The 15278-nt window shown below is 38.5% G+C and overlaps 1 protein-coding gene and 1 pseudogene across 1 annotated transcript; both read right to left on the reverse strand.

Moving 5' to 3' along the window:
* Positions 1 to 884: 884 nt before the first annotated feature.
* LOC103373755 (RNA-binding protein 39-like) lies at positions 885 to 8178 on the reverse strand. The gene is made up of 15 exons (XM_008303726.1): positions 7988 to 8178; positions 7342 to 7399; positions 5737 to 5786; positions 5436 to 5627; positions 5096 to 5149; positions 4740 to 4857; positions 4502 to 4654; positions 4016 to 4153; positions 3864 to 3929; positions 3555 to 3759; positions 2857 to 2943; positions 2682 to 2775; positions 2000 to 2105; positions 1744 to 1822; positions 885 to 1530 (listed from the first exon to the last, which is right to left on the reverse strand). The coding sequence occupies exons 2-15, from the start codon at positions 7390 to 7392 to the stop codon at positions 1430 to 1432; spliced, it is 1494 nt and encodes a 497-aa protein (XP_008301948.1). The 5' UTR covers positions 7393 to 7399; positions 7988 to 8178; the 3' UTR covers positions 885 to 1429.
* Positions 8179 to 10354: 2176 nt separating this feature from the next.
* Positions 10355 to 11779, reverse strand: LOC103373759 (ammonium transporter Rh type B pseudogene; annotated as a pseudogene).
* Between the last annotated feature and the right edge of the window lie 3499 nt (positions 11780 to 15278).

The raw sequence follows: 15278 nt of genomic DNA on the forward strand, positions 1-15278 counted from the left end.
TTTGGCCAATACCACGACCTGCTCCATACTGTAAAAAAGCAGTGCAGGGCACAAACCACATGTAGGGGATGTCATAAAGTTTGCAGACTTGCTCACGTCAGTTTCACTTCTGTAAACAAACTAAATCAAGGCAGTCGACACATCATGTGACTCTTCTTTCACAGTATAGATCGACTGTGGGCTGCCCACTTCAGCAAAGAGGAACAGGTTGTTTTAAGAGGCAGCTACAGTGAATACATTAACGTATTGTTTTTCATGTATTATGAGATACTTCTACCACTCTGCACTCTTAATGCAGCTGCTTATTTCTAATGTACCAGCTGAGCACTAGAGCTCTTGAACTTCATACATTTAAACGCAATAGTCAAGTGCATTTAGGTCTGACAACGTTTAATAAAGAAATGTTAAGTGGAAAAAAAAAATTGTGACAAAGACCAATAGACTAATCTGTGTTCTATTAACTGCAGTACCAGCAATGTTAAACAGTCGTGCTCGCAAATCAGGACCAAGCATAAACATTTTAGAACAATTTTTTAGGATGAGATTTTAGTTCCGTCACCAGTTGAGTGTTGAACCACAGAACACTCAACAGGCTTCATGTCAGTGGCCCCATGAGGTATATTTCACTCAATGTAGAAATGTCACATAAAGTAGGTGGAAATACAGCATTCAGAAAAATCTGGAACAGATTTATCAGTGATTATCAGTATTCTGAGACCTAATAACTGATCCCACCAGCAAAGGCTGTTAAATATCCATACGTTGACAAACTAACATTTGTCTGCATATTCAATTGTCCAAACAGAGAGAGGCAACTTGAATTAAAATAAAGTTTGCTAAACAAAATTTAAAAATGACTGGCAGTACAAAAACATGGGGTCCAATGCTGTAATTAAGACTTTAATCACAGAGGTATTTTAAATTAAACCTTGGATTGACAAACTGCCCAAATGGTAACAAAAACCAAATGAATTGTCAAATTTTCCAAGTTTATTGGGAGCCTTCATACAAAAATGAAATTTATGGCTGTATAAAGTTACAAAGGATTATTGTTGACATTGATATACTTTTGGCATTTAAGGCCTATTAACCCAACACATTTTTGTAACTCTTTGCAATTTGTTTTAAATCTAAAACTGTTGATTTAAACAAGCAGATAAGACAGAAATATTTAAAAACATACAGACCAATAGATACCTGCAGATTACTCCTTGGTGGTAGTTTACAACACAAACCCACAAAATTTGAAAAGCAACTAAAAAAAAAAAAAAAAACAAAAAAAAAACAACCCCTAACTTTCAATGGTGAACGTGAACTTGAGGCCACTTTTATTACACACAGCCAACTAATTTCAATGCGCCTGTTTCAATGACATTTCCATGAATGCAAACAAATGTATTTACACTGACTTTCATAAGCATGTCTCAGACTATCGACGTGCCGGCATTAGAAGCTGCTTTGCTGTTACTGAATCTGGGAAAAGGTTGTGGTAGGTTGGTAAAGGAACGTAGGCAGCCGTTATCATTTTGCCTGAAAGGGGGAAAAAAAAAGAGAAAAAGTTAAGTTAAAACATAGTCATTAATTTAAAAAAAAAAATCAGTTTAAAACAATGAGAGATGAAAGATAAATCCTCACATTTGAAAAAGAACTACATTCCTGATAAGTTGAGTTACAGAAACAACACTTATCAAAATAGCAAGTTTTCGTTTCATTGACGACTCAGTGCAGCTCCACATTACATACCTGCAAACCAGCGTCCATGAAGTGCATTTACAGTGGCCATCGCTGCTGGTATTGAGGGACACTTCACGTACACGTTACCCTGCGCCAGCAAGAGGAGAGAAGAGGGTTAAACTTTTACTGCTTGACTGCTGAATTTGAAAATTATGTTACGAAGGTTCTAGTTTTCTTCCAAACAAATTCAGTGAGCCCCTGTTTGTCTTGTGTATTCTGAGTAAACAAACTCCTGAATACGACTGACTGAGCACTTTCTACTTACTTGAGCAGAGTTCTTGTCAACATAGATGTGAACAATTCCTCCATGTTTGTTGCACTCTTCAATCACGTCATCTTGGATTTCAGTCGCCCAGCTGGGATCATTTTCTCTGAAAAATCATTCAGCAATGTTAGAATCCCAGTGTTCCTTCAACAAACCATTTTAAAACGACAGGTTCACAATTTTAAGTCCATGTTGTCACAATCACAGTCATGCATGAATGGACACTGGAGGGCTTTCTTGTTGCTGTAATTGTTGAATCTGTTCATACTGGTTTGTCTTTTTAAAGCAATTTCTCCATGATCCGATTAAATTTTGTCCCTCATCATTTACACTGAAAGGGATTGACAGTCAGAGCAAAAGCTGTATATCAGAGTGTAAATAAAGGCTGTGCAACAATGAGTCAGTGACACTGATGTGACACAATCGGCTTTAAAAACTCTCAAAAGCACCGCACTCCAATTGTATGCTGCAATCATTTTTATCATCATTTCAATCAGTAGTACTTGGCAGCGTCTTCAGTAAATGTGCCACGCGAGGCAGCCTTTGAAAAAAGAAAAAAAAAGGGCAGTAGTTGTGTCTTTATGATGCATACGTTCTGGTTCCAGTACAGGGGCCACCAGGGTGGAAGGAGTTAAGACAAACTTGGAAAACTGTGAACCTGTCCACATGATAACATCCTTACGCTTGTGGGTTGAACAGGTTGGACAGCTGGAGGCAGTGCGTGGCCAGCGGCTGTGATGGCAGGTTCAAAGCTTGGCTTGGGGCTGGAGTTGGAACTGCAGAAACAAAAACAACAACGATTGGTCACTGAATATTCTAAAACCACACAAAGTGTTTTTCAGTATTTCCGTTCCAACCTGCTGGAGCAGCAATGTTGCCGAAAGGTATGGACCCAGTCATCTGTAGGGCCTGCTGAGCAGCAGGAGGAATCTTCAGACCAGTTCCTGTGGAGGGGCAGAGAAACTAATGATTGTGTTGCTCAGGATTAATGTAAAACACTAAATATAACAAATGCTTAATGATACTGAGGGAGACTATAACATTCAACCTAACAGTGTGACAGTTTATTAAAAAAACACATTTGAAAAAAGCTTTTTTCTATTTGTATCCCAGCAATTTGAAAACTGGGAAAATGTAAGAGTTGCCAGGTTTGTGTAAGTGTCAACACTGTCAAAGGTGGACTCTCCCTTTTCCCTGCTTTCTGTATTTGTAACGGGCTTCACACCGTCTTGGTCTCTCTGTGTTGATACAAAGATGCAATGGCTGTTTATTCTGAGTGACAATGCCTTCTCAAAACAGCATCTTTAAAAATACTACACACCAGAGCACATGTTTAGACACTTTGATGCAGTCGTTAAATACATTTGGCAAACCAGCAACACTCATTTTTCTGGTTTCAGTCAAATATGCATGCCAGTAATTTTGCTCAGAATACTTGGCAAGAGAGATGTTTGGAATAAGCCCTCTGTGACAAAATTACTGCTGCTTTTTTTTAAATGTTTCTTTTTCCAGAGAATTTCTGTGTTGCTGTCGATACAAAAACATTCTAACAAACCTTCTGCTAGTCGAGCCATGAGCTGTAGACGTCCTGTGGTGCCAAGGTCGATACCGGTTCTCTCCAGCTCATCATTATCCAGGAACGAGCTGGCTGTCGATGAGTCTGAACGCTCTGTAACATGGCCCACCTTCATCGGACGTCCGGCAAGCTCAAAGCCATTCAGTTGCTCCAATGCCTTTTTGGCACATTCTGCATCTGCAAACTTTAAAAAACAAAACATATAGTAAACCCCAGCAGCAAACCAAAACAACAACAACAGCAACAACAAAAAAAAATAAATCTAAGAAATACAAAAGTTTTAGTTACCGATATGAAGCCATATCCTTTGGATCGTCCAGTTTCACTGTCCATCATGAGCTGGATTCCTTCAATCTTTGAAAACAAAACAAACCAGATAATTATAAGAAATGCCTAAATACAAATATAACATATAATTATTTGTAAAAACATTTCCTGACCTTCCCAAAGGGCTCAAAGATCCCTCGAAGCATTTCTTCAGTAATGTTGAAGTGCAGTGAGCCCACATACAGCCGCATCGGTCCTGAACTGCCTTTCTGTAGGTTGTTGGCAGCAGCAGCTGCTCTGTTTTTCTCTGCCTACAATATTAAATATGGAATGTTTAGTTTAATTGCACTGAGTTTATCAAATGTAATAGCACTTTAATCATGTAGATAAATTGTTTCTCCCAACCCATCGTAGGAGGAACTACATGAGTAATGTTAACATTTTATTCTTTTCTTCACTGCATTTTCACCACAATTTTTATTGACATAAAAAAATCTCATCACAGAGTAAATACTCTGACGGACAGTCTGTTAAATGTTTGGTGTGCAGTCTGCTGCTGAAGCATGACTACTGTCTATTAATATGTTCAGTCTCACAGAGCAAAAATAATCCAGTTGCACTATATTTAGATAAAGTTACCACCAAGTTTGGACACTGACCTGAGAGGCCTGGACGATGATAGGCACTCCTAAAAGCCTCTGGCCGGTCAGTCCAATTGCCAGTGGTACAGAAGAAGCCTCCACAAACTCTATGTATGCAATGCCCTTTGATCTGCGGGAGTTTCTGTCAGAGATCATTCTCACATCTCGGACCTACAGAGAAACAGTCACAATTTTAGATATAATTTCTACATGGAGACGAGCATGATTATACATAATAACTTGATAATCAACTTACTTTTCCGACAGCTGAGAAGAAATCTTCCAGGTCTCGTGCTCTGATTCTTGCAGCAAGCTGCATGCAGAAAACTGTGCGAGCATCCCTCTCCTCTGGTGTTAGATTGTCAATTGGTTGCCTTAGAATAAGAAAAACAACAATAAAAAATAAATCAAACTAGAATGCTGCTGAAAACACTTTCAAAAAACGTTAATGGGTAAATGAAATTACAGATACTGTAAATGTTTAGGTAAAATCACACTAATTCTCTTTGATCTTGTTACAGGGGCCCAGTAAAATCCTTAAACTTTAAAAATACAAATTTACAATTAAAATGTGTAAACAAAAACATGACTTAATTTGACTGTGTATCTTACCTGATGGGACTTTTTTCTTTTTTGAAGGGGCTCCGACTTTTGGAACGTTTCCGGCTGAAAGATTAAAAAAATAAAATAAAATAAATTACATATTCTATTGTAAATAAAGCCAAAACAAACAAACAACAAAGATGTACATAAAACAGAGAACAGGCTCCTGTATTTGTTAAGTAAACAGGGAGTACAAAAACTTTAACAACACCTCACTATAATGTAGTTCAGTAAAACAATCGTTAACCGCATTATTGAATTTAGAACTAAACACTATGCATAATACTGTACAATTGTACCTAATCTTCAAGTTTTGACAGGCTGTAAAAAAGTTTCAAGAGTAACATACATGGGACTCCTGCGTGCTCTGTACCGCCCAGATCGATCCTTGCTTCGGGAGCGGCTGCGATGGCGCTCTCTACTGCGGCTTCGTTTTCTTTCTCGGCTCTTGCTTCTCTTCTTACCCTTCTTTTTGTCTTTGCTTCTGCTTCTCCTCTTCCTAGAGCCGGGGCTCCGGCTTTTGCTTCGGCTCCTCCTTTTCCTGAAACGTGTTACAACACTGCTATCGTTGTGCAAAATACAGACATGTCAAATTAAACTGTGCTTCGATATTTGAGTAAGACATGAGTGAGCAGAAATTTAAAACTTACTTCTTGCTCTGATCATCGTGTCCATTTGCATGAGAGGATTTGTTCTCATCCTAAGCAAGGTTGATAGAAGAACATCATGAGGACGTAGATGAAACATTTCAAGTCGTCAAGGTAAAGGGGGTGGGGGTGGGACAAGAGAAAATGCAGAATATATTCAATTAATAATAATACAAACTTCCTACTGTCATGTCTGGACAGTGTCCTTCCACCACCCCAATAGCTTCCCATCCCACTCCAGTTTTTTCCTTTACAAAGCTGCTCAGTACTTAATGCAACAAAGCAAAGATAAGGGAGAGTGTCCAACATATTAGCTCAGTTCAGGAAGCTTTGACAATAGCCAGGTCATCTCCACCATTCCCCTTCTAATAGGTCGTACCAATGCCACTATTTGTGCCTAATCATGTGACCACGTATGGCCCACAGCCACTAAAAGAGATCCTGTGTGGTTGGTGTCAGTCCAGTGATCTTCACCCATTTTCGTTCTTGGACTGTAAGAGCTCGATGCCACCTCTGTCACACATCTTGCCCTGAAGCAAACAGGGATTCACACTTCTTAGTAATATTGATGCCCAAGAAAATAAAAAAGATTAATTCATCCACGTGTTACACTACCATAGTCTTTAGTTTGCATTATTAAATACTACTTATAACCTTTTGCCTTAAGAAGGAATTATTAACTACTGAAAATGAATCATTTTATAATACAATGATGCTAGATAGAAATATCTATTTTACAGTCATTCTAGTCATATATCAATATCTGTGGTGTTGTGTAGCATGCAATAATCAAGATGCTGATTCACAGTACAGTTGACTCAGGCAAAGAGGCAGTATTCATATTTACAAGCAAGAGAAGAAGACTATTCTCCTGCATTGCGACGCAAAACCATGACATGGCTAAAATGTTTGCACTAGGAAGTTGTGTAATTGCCCTCTCTGCATTTGCATGAATTTAAGCTAGGACAGTGATACAACCAAAATCAAATACACATTATCAATTTCAGATAATCATACTTCTGAGAGCACAACTTTAATGCGTGCTAAGAGAAAATTTGTTAAACTACCTAAAGGTGACAAAACTGTTTTCCTCTTGAAACCACAAACTGCAGGACACTTTCATAACACAGCAGAACAGACATATTAAACCTGACTATTAAAAGGACTGCATATTCAACAACAGCAACAACATGCAGATTGTAAATCTGAATACTGCCTCCTTTGCTGGACAGGTAAAGATGGGCTTATCAACCATTGGCATTCACCTTGATGCAACCGAAAAGGGATTGGATGTTCTAGGTTGAATCTCTTTTAGTCCTAAAGTGAACCACAGTACATCAGTATATGCGCAATAACTACCTTCCTTTTTTTCACAGTTCACAGTGGAATCAAAGATGAATTCATGGGAGTAGAGGTGAGATATCATTAGGGAAGTCTATAAAGAGAGATAGATGTGGATTTATTTATAATTCTGTATTGCGTTTTAAATACTCAATCACACCACACAACATTCAAGTAAACTTTGTCACAGTAGCAAATATAAAGGACTAAATGAAGGAGTAAATCATAACAGTAATACAGGCCTCATTTCTGTAACTTTCAACCCACCTTTCGGAATGGAGCCTCCAGCATGGCCTCAACATCAAAATCGTCAGCCATATTGAGCCTATAAAAAAAAAGACAACAATTAACCTCACGTACACACGAGAAACTCTAGTATCATGAGTAAAACACAGGTGAGCTACGATAAATACATGCTAGATGCCCACGATACGGGACGGAGTGTGTTTACTTTCTTAGATTTCCCTCAATATGATGTATTTCTCAATAAATACCATATATCCAATTATGAAGGTAATTACACTAATCCTAATGAGCTTCAACCGAACCCAAACAACAACAATTACTGAGGTTACCATAAGCATGAGGTTAAACACGCGTTAACTCGACAAGAAGCTAATGCTAACTAGCCATCTCGAAAAGCGACATCGACGTCGTTTCACCGATAGCGTATTTCATAGGCCCGCATTACAGAAGTCATGTTGACTTGATTAAAAACATTCATATAAATAAGCAAATAAATGATTAACTTATTGATCAATTCGAAGCCGCATTTCGTCGAAATGTTTACTCAAGTGCAGATAATGTTGTTCGTGGAAAAACAGGCGCTAAGTTCACAGCAGAGAGTCAATATGGCCCGCTAACAGCGTTTCCGCGGCAGCGGGCTAGCTTAAATAGCAAACATTGCCGTTACCGTCTAAAATTGGTGAACTGGTGTGCCAAAGTCAAAATATCACGGAAAATACGTCGCTGAAGAGCTTCGTCTCGACGCCTCTTTCTTTGTAGATCACAGAAAGCTAAGATGAAAACAGTATTTTCGAAGTTATGTAACCTTTTTTCCCCCAACTATTAGCAGCTATACGTAGCAGGTCGTGGCCTGTTATCAAAACGGTCTCCTTCCTTCTTCTTCGTCTTCTTCCTCTTCTTTGAGGTTTCACAGCAGCGGCTACACTTGATGCGGAATTACTGCCACCTAAAGGAGCCAAGCAGCACTTGAACGCAGATCTGTAGAGTCTCCTGAAGGTTCACAGCGGTTTGTACACACAGACCTCATATCATGGCCGCCGATCAGAAACACAAAGGTAACAGATCGTTCACGTTACATGGTGATCATCTGCGCTTATTAGTGGGATCTTCTCTGGTGTGACGTAGGCAGTGTTTCTAAACAAGTGAGGTATGTCAGAATAAAGCGGACACCAAAAATCTCAATTCCTATATATTTAGATATAATAACTAAACAGTTATTCCTATATATTTAGGGCGTTAAATAATAATTCCTACCAAACATATAGGGCATTGTCACAGCCCAAATAGCTTCTGTTCATTATATCAGTAGCCTGTGCAAAGTCCTGGAAAACCTCAGATCCTTTAAATCAACCAATAGATTTTCTTAAATGAATTGATTTAATTTCATACGCTTCTATTTAGCTATATTTTAGCTTCACATAAAAAAAAAAGAAAGAAAAACTTTCCTTGCCTAAGTAGTTTTTAAAAAATCCATGTATTTGGTAGATTAAATATTAAACATCTCCTGTTTTTAAGGGAGTTAACAATTAAAACTTGCTAAAACTGTAAGGTGTTGCCTGTTAAATATCCCGAGATATTTAAGGAGTTGAAATTTAAATACTTCCTGTTGTTAAGGGAGTTCACTATCAAATCCTCCCAAAAATGTATGAGGTATCCCCAGATATGTAAGGACTTAAATATTGAATATCTTCAGTTATTCAGGGAGTATAGATATTTATGATCTCGTCGAGTCAGTCTAGTCTTGCAAGTGGAGTCCAAATAAATCACTGAGAAGAAATTGTTCCTTATATTAAATTACAAGATTTATTTTATTTTATTTTATTTGCAAACATTTAACAAAACATACAACGGAGTGAAGTGAAAAAATGAACAATCAAAACAAGAAATACCAAATTGTCATTTTTGTAAAACAATGGAATAATTTCTGTGAGGTCTCCAGGTAAACAGAGTGTGGGGGATTTAAATTAGATAATGAATTATTATTATTAGATTGATTTCTAATTTTGGATACATTTTGATTTATTTACATCTTCCATATTACCTCACTGTCGTTAAAATTGTCCTTCCATACCTTCACATTTTTGTGTAATAAATTATATTTAACATCCTATATCTTTAAAAACAACAACAGCAACAACGGTTTTTTGGCCTTGACATTTTTATTTATTTCTTTATTTTTTGGGCAAAAACCAGCATAGAGGTCATCTCTACTCAGCCTGTAAAACAGAACTGAGGGCACAAACATACATCCTCCTCGTTGTAATCTCGCTTTTCCACGCGAGAACACAGTCCTATCAGTTTACCAGGTCTGTGTCGCCATCTAGTGAAAATTTTAAAGAAAAGTCAATGTCTTTGGCACCTCAGTGACAAATACTGCCTGTTACAGATAAATGTCATGCTGTAATGGTTGTTAATTTGAGTTGAGGCTTCCTCATCACACATACTTACTATCAGCCCTTTTTACAAATGTTTTTTTTTTCTTTTACTGCTTTTTTGTTGTTGTTTGTGCTATTATTATAATTTTAAAAGTGTGTTCATGTTCAAGTTTTTGTGTCTGAGGAAACCTTTGAAAACAAGATGGTGCATGTCAGGGGGCTTTGCTCTAATCTGAATATTTAAACCCTGAAACCGTGGCCGACTGTTCTCTCTCTGCAGCATATGAACTATAGGCATATATAAAAACAATGGCTCACAGCTCAGAGTTTCACATTATGACCTTGTGGTGAGAAAAGAGCACTTCCATCTGTGCAAACATGCTCTGACATGCGGTTTCCTTTAATGTTTGCATGTGGAGAAATACATATGTCATTCCTGGCTGTATTCGACAATGCTGGACAACACAGTTACACTCACATTATCTATGATCACTCATGCAACTTGTTTACCATATAATGGACATAAAAATTTAATTAATAGTTACTGTAAAACACACTGTCAACATGATAGAAAATTCCATTAAGTTTAAAGACAAATATAGGCATATTTGCACACTTTCCTCCATATTGCCAGTTAAATGCATTGACAGCACCTCAAATCAGGCAGCAGAGTCTTCGGTTGCAACTGTGCCACTGAGTTTGAGCGGTGAGTCATAGTCCGGAGGGACCTCAAAAAATGGTTTGTCATCAAAACAGAAATCATCAGAAGGTGATGCGAAGTATGGCAGCCTCAAGATAAAGCCTGTGAGGACCCCTCCCAGTGCTGACAGTCCTATAGTTGAGAACACAGCTGCAACCTGGAAGAGAGCCTGTTCCTTGGCAGTCCTTCCCAAACCTGCTTGTAAACCGGGGATCAACACCTGTAGTTCTTGCAGCTTAGGGTCCCCTTCCACTGGTGCTCTATGGGTAAAGATCTCATATAAACTGGGGCCATAAACCTCCTCATCAGCCATCAGAATGGCACATATCCCTGCAGTGCAGGATATAAGTCCTGTTAAACCATGCAAGTTATGTATCCCGCACTGATCCTGGATCCTGAATCGCTGTGCCAAGAAGGGGCTTAAGTACTTGTAGCCCAGCATGCATGCAGTGCCGCCCATCATACCCAGAGCGTATGCAGCCGCGGGTGATATCATCATATCCACAGATGCCCCGACAGTCACACCTCCAGCCAGGGTCACGTTCTGAATATCAGCCATTGTAAGTTTCCCCTTTTTGTTCAGCATTGCAGAGAGAGCAAAAGCTGTGAGCGTGGAGGCACTCAGGCCGATGAAGGTGTGGAGGATGGCCCTGTGCTGGTCATCTCCTTTCAGGGTTAATGACGAGTTGAAGGAGGGCCAGAACACCCAGAGGAACAAGGTCCCCATCACAGACAGGATATCTGACTGGTAGCTGGTGTTCTCCTTTGCATGGCCTTCATTTAGGCGAGGCCTGTACAGCACAAAAGTGACGCCCAAACCAAAATAACAGGCAAAGAGATGAATGAGAATAGAGCCTCCTGCGTCATTGATCTTCAGGTACTTCAGGACAGCCCATTCTGTGACTGCAAACACTGGCACCTCCAGCAGGGCCATGACCAGTAGCTGCAGCGGACTGGTCTTCCCCAGGACTGCACCAAAAGATATCAGCACCACGGCACAGGCAAACTCTGCATTTATGAGGTTGATCACTCCAAGGTGGATCTTACCGTCATGGTTGAACTGGAAGTAGCCCTGCACCAGAATGGCCCACTGGATGGCAAAAGTAGCCGTGAGGAAGTTAAAAACCATCCCTCCGAAGCCATAGAATCGAAAAAATGCCAGCAGGCACCCGAAGCCGAGGAATATCATGACCTGTATGTCTGCAAAGAACGGGTAGTCCTTGTACATTGCATTGTGCATGGGGTTTGTCTGATTGGTCTGAAATCTGGCATCAGCATGCTCGTCGTACGTGACAAAAGCAGCATAAAGGGCAACAAAAACCACCTCTGTGACAAACACAAATGCAGGTAACCTCACTCGAAGGCTGGTGGCCTGTGTCTTCATGTTGACTGCTCTTTGGAGCAAATGACAGTCGTTTCTTTTTCAGTCTTGGTTATCTCTGTTAAGATAAGACTGGTCAAAGACATTGGTCAAACCTGCTCTCTCTCAGACAAACAGCAATGTGTCCTTCCCAGAGAAATGCTCCTGTGTGGACTTTAGCCGTTGTAATAAGACATGCAGCAGTTCTGAAGTACCAGCCTTTTGTTGTTTCTTTATTGCACAATGTAACACGTACAGTGTCTGTAAATTCAACTTGTCACACAGACCATATATGCACCTGACACTAGAATCTATTTTTTATTTAAGTGCTAAAATCATTTATCCATTTGCCACAAATGTGTGTTCGTTAACAAAGTTTAATATTCCTAGAACTGTATAAGATGACACGGTGCTAACTGACACTGTTGATGACCATGCCTCCCCTCTGGTGTACACTGCAGGGGATGACAAATTGAACTTCTTGCAGGCAACAGGGGATTAGATTACAAAGTGTACTCCTGTCTTCTTGTCTTCATTTCCAAGCTGTAACTCTGCACAGCTTAACCCTATTCAGGACTTTTATGTTGCCATACGTAGAAAGTGTTTCGGGGTCCATTAGACCTCAGGAAAGAATACGTGCAAAATATTTGTTGGTATTCATTATAGACTTTTATACTATGTTAAATAAATGTTCTGACAAGTTGACATATTTTTGGCTCCAAATGCCCCTCTTTTTATATCTTAAAAATAAAATCTTCAAGGGTGCTGCTATAGCTTACCTAGTTGAGTGGGTGACCCATAAACAGGGGCTATATTTCCCTGATGCAGCAGTTGTGGGTTCGACTCCTGCTTACGACCTTTGCTTCAGGTCTCTCCCCATTCTTCTCCCCCCTTTCCTATCTCTACTGCTCTAAAATAAAGGCAAAAGACCAAAAAATATTTTCAAAAATCTTCAAAAATAATAATAAAAAAACTATACCTGTCACCTAAGCCCCCAAAAAAAGTCATTAAGTATTAAGGACTTTTTTTTGGTTAAGTATTGATTTTATAATCACAATGTTGCCTCAACAAACACGAGTTAAAAACTACAGCTCTTCTGTCAATTCAGTTATGTTTTTTCATGTAAAATGATTGTTCAGAGGCAAAGTCAGAAGTGACAGAAAATCCAGGTCTTACACAACAATCCATGTCTATTATATCAATAATACACTCATTATCATCAGGATCTCCACTTATCCTTAAGAGCTTTGTGTGACATAACACAGCCCAGCTGTTGTAACATTTGTTGTCGATAGATTTCTTCCTGAAGGGGGCAGGGTCAGCTGCATTTAAAGGTACAGACACTCAAACACCTGGTTTATATCAGAGCTGAAACCAGAAGTTACAGTCATGGTAAAGTGAATCATCTTTGCAATATTTGTGCAGTGACACTGTATGAAGGTGTAAAATGATGAGTGAGAAACCACAAGTAACACATCTACAAGCAAAGACGGTAGAAGATCTGACAAATGCTTCAATCGTCGTATTAAAATTATTTGTAATTTATTGCATTTTGTGTTGACATACAAAATGGTTTCTTCAACCATTCCTCGTACATAATTGCATAAGACATGGTAGAACGTAAAATAAAGTCTGTTTAACAATTTGAAAGACAATACAAACTGCCTATTTCATATCTATAAAACCGTAGTGTCACATTACACGTGTTATGTCTAAACCTAAAATCACAGATCTATTTACAAATGTCCCGTCTTCACTGTGTCTCACTCTTCAGCACACACTGTCCTCAGTCAAACAAGTGGCAGGTTCACCCACAAACACACAGCATACAAACATGTGATCACAACACACACACACACACACTCTACTGAGGGAGTTTATAAACTGTGACTCTAAATTTCTGCAGACTAATAACTAATAATATTCACCTGCCGGACACCATCATCTTATGACTCAAAAGTAAATCCAGTGTTTGTTGTTCTGCACCCACACGTTTCAGAGTTATAAGGGAAACACTGAGGGCTGTACAGATATTTACTCATATGTCATCGTGTTTGTGATGAGGTGAGGCTGTGTCTATGCTACAGTATTAAAACATTGTGTGTACAATAAGTCAGAAGGAAATCTGAATACTTACAAATCCTAAGATTTTATGGAAAAGATAATCAAGGCTAAGAATCTTCTTTTTTACTAGAAACTGATGCAGAAAAAGGCCAAGGGAGGGGAAAAAACAAATCAAGCTACTCTATGCATACGTGATGGGACAAAAATTTCATAAACTATTCGTCCTAAATGCTTTGTTTCCATACTGATATGATAAACTATGTACATTTCTGGGGCACTGGTCTCACCTAAGAAATGTTTACAGAATTGGTTGAGTCTGTGAGGGTACTATGACAAATATATGTCTATGACATAGAAGTTGAAAAATGAGTAAACCATACACAAATAGAAGTGAAGAATCCGTTGTATATGCATTTGCACACACAAACACTAAAGGTCTGAGAGACAGGATCATCTGATTTAATGCATAAATCATGCAAAAAAAAAAAAGTGATATGAATCTTCTTTCATTTGTGGGTCTGCATTATCTACACATCTGTGTTCGCAAATTATTTTACATTTTGACAACATTTCACAACAATAGTTTGACATTGTGGGAAGTGCTTGGTTGTTTTCTTGCAGACAATTAGATGAGAAAATCAATACCACTCTCATAGCAACACGAAAACAGCTGGAAAACAGCTGTATCCAATGATAGGAAAATTTCCCAACCACTAAAGTTATAATATCATGTTATATGTTGTTTGTTTCGGCATTCTGCTGAATTGTGTTCAAGATTGTTTCTTTGTAGTCTGAAAGTTTCTACTTCCCAGTAAAGAATCTGGCACATAATGCCTATAAAGTGGCTAATTGCTGTTTTAAAACGTGCTTTTGTATCAACTACACACGAGACACACTGAGCTTTTGACAGGCTGACTACAAACTTTAGTTACCTTTGGACAGGACTCATGTTTCCAGTCTTCATGTAAACTAAACTCATAACCTCCCACCTGTAGCTGCGCATTTGGGACTCAGTGGTATCAATCTTCTTACATTAACCATGTCAAGGAGTTTGTTTCGCTAAATGCCAAACTTTCCCTTTCTGTACACTCACCACGTTTAAAATAGATTATATTTAAAATTATTAAGATAAATTACATTTCTCTATTTTCCGAACCCCACCATTTAAAAAATATCTGAGATAAGAGATGTGCTGTTGATGTGTGAAACACCATATCATTAATTATCTCTGATAGCATCAGTAGATGTAAAAAGATAATTAATGTTCAAACAGGAGAATGAAATGTAAAAAAAAATACCCTCCCATCTAATACATTTCTCTTGAATACTTTATATTAGAATCAGTAGTACTAGAAGAACTAAATTTGCCATTTTAAAGTTTTTCTTCCCTGTTTGACATCACAAACATTTTAACATTTGTCAGCAAAGTTTAACAAAAAGTTTCTAAACTCAAAAGAGA

The sequence above is a fragment of the Stegastes partitus genome, unplaced genomic scaffold (genome assembly GCF_000690725.1).
Source record: "Stegastes partitus isolate 25-593 unplaced genomic scaffold, Stegastes_partitus-1.0.2 Scaffold2057, whole genome shotgun sequence".
NCBI classification, from domain to species: domain Eukaryota; kingdom Metazoa; phylum Chordata; class Actinopteri; family Pomacentridae; genus Stegastes; species Stegastes partitus.

Bases quoted from the DNA above. Each gene is read 5' to 3' on its own strand.
- LOC103373755 (XM_008303726.1), bottom strand. From the start codon at position 7,392: ATGGCTGACGATTTTGATGTTGAGGCCATGCTGGAGGCTCCATTCCGA. The intron at 2,944-3,554 runs GTTTGTTAGAAT...GCCCCTCCACAG, and splicing joins CATGGCTCGACTAGCAGAAG to GAACTGGTCTGAAGATTCCT. The intron at 2,776-2,856 runs GTTGGAACGGAA...TTGTTTCTGCAG, and splicing joins CAACATTGCTGCTCCAGCAG to TTCCAACTCCAGCCCCAAGC.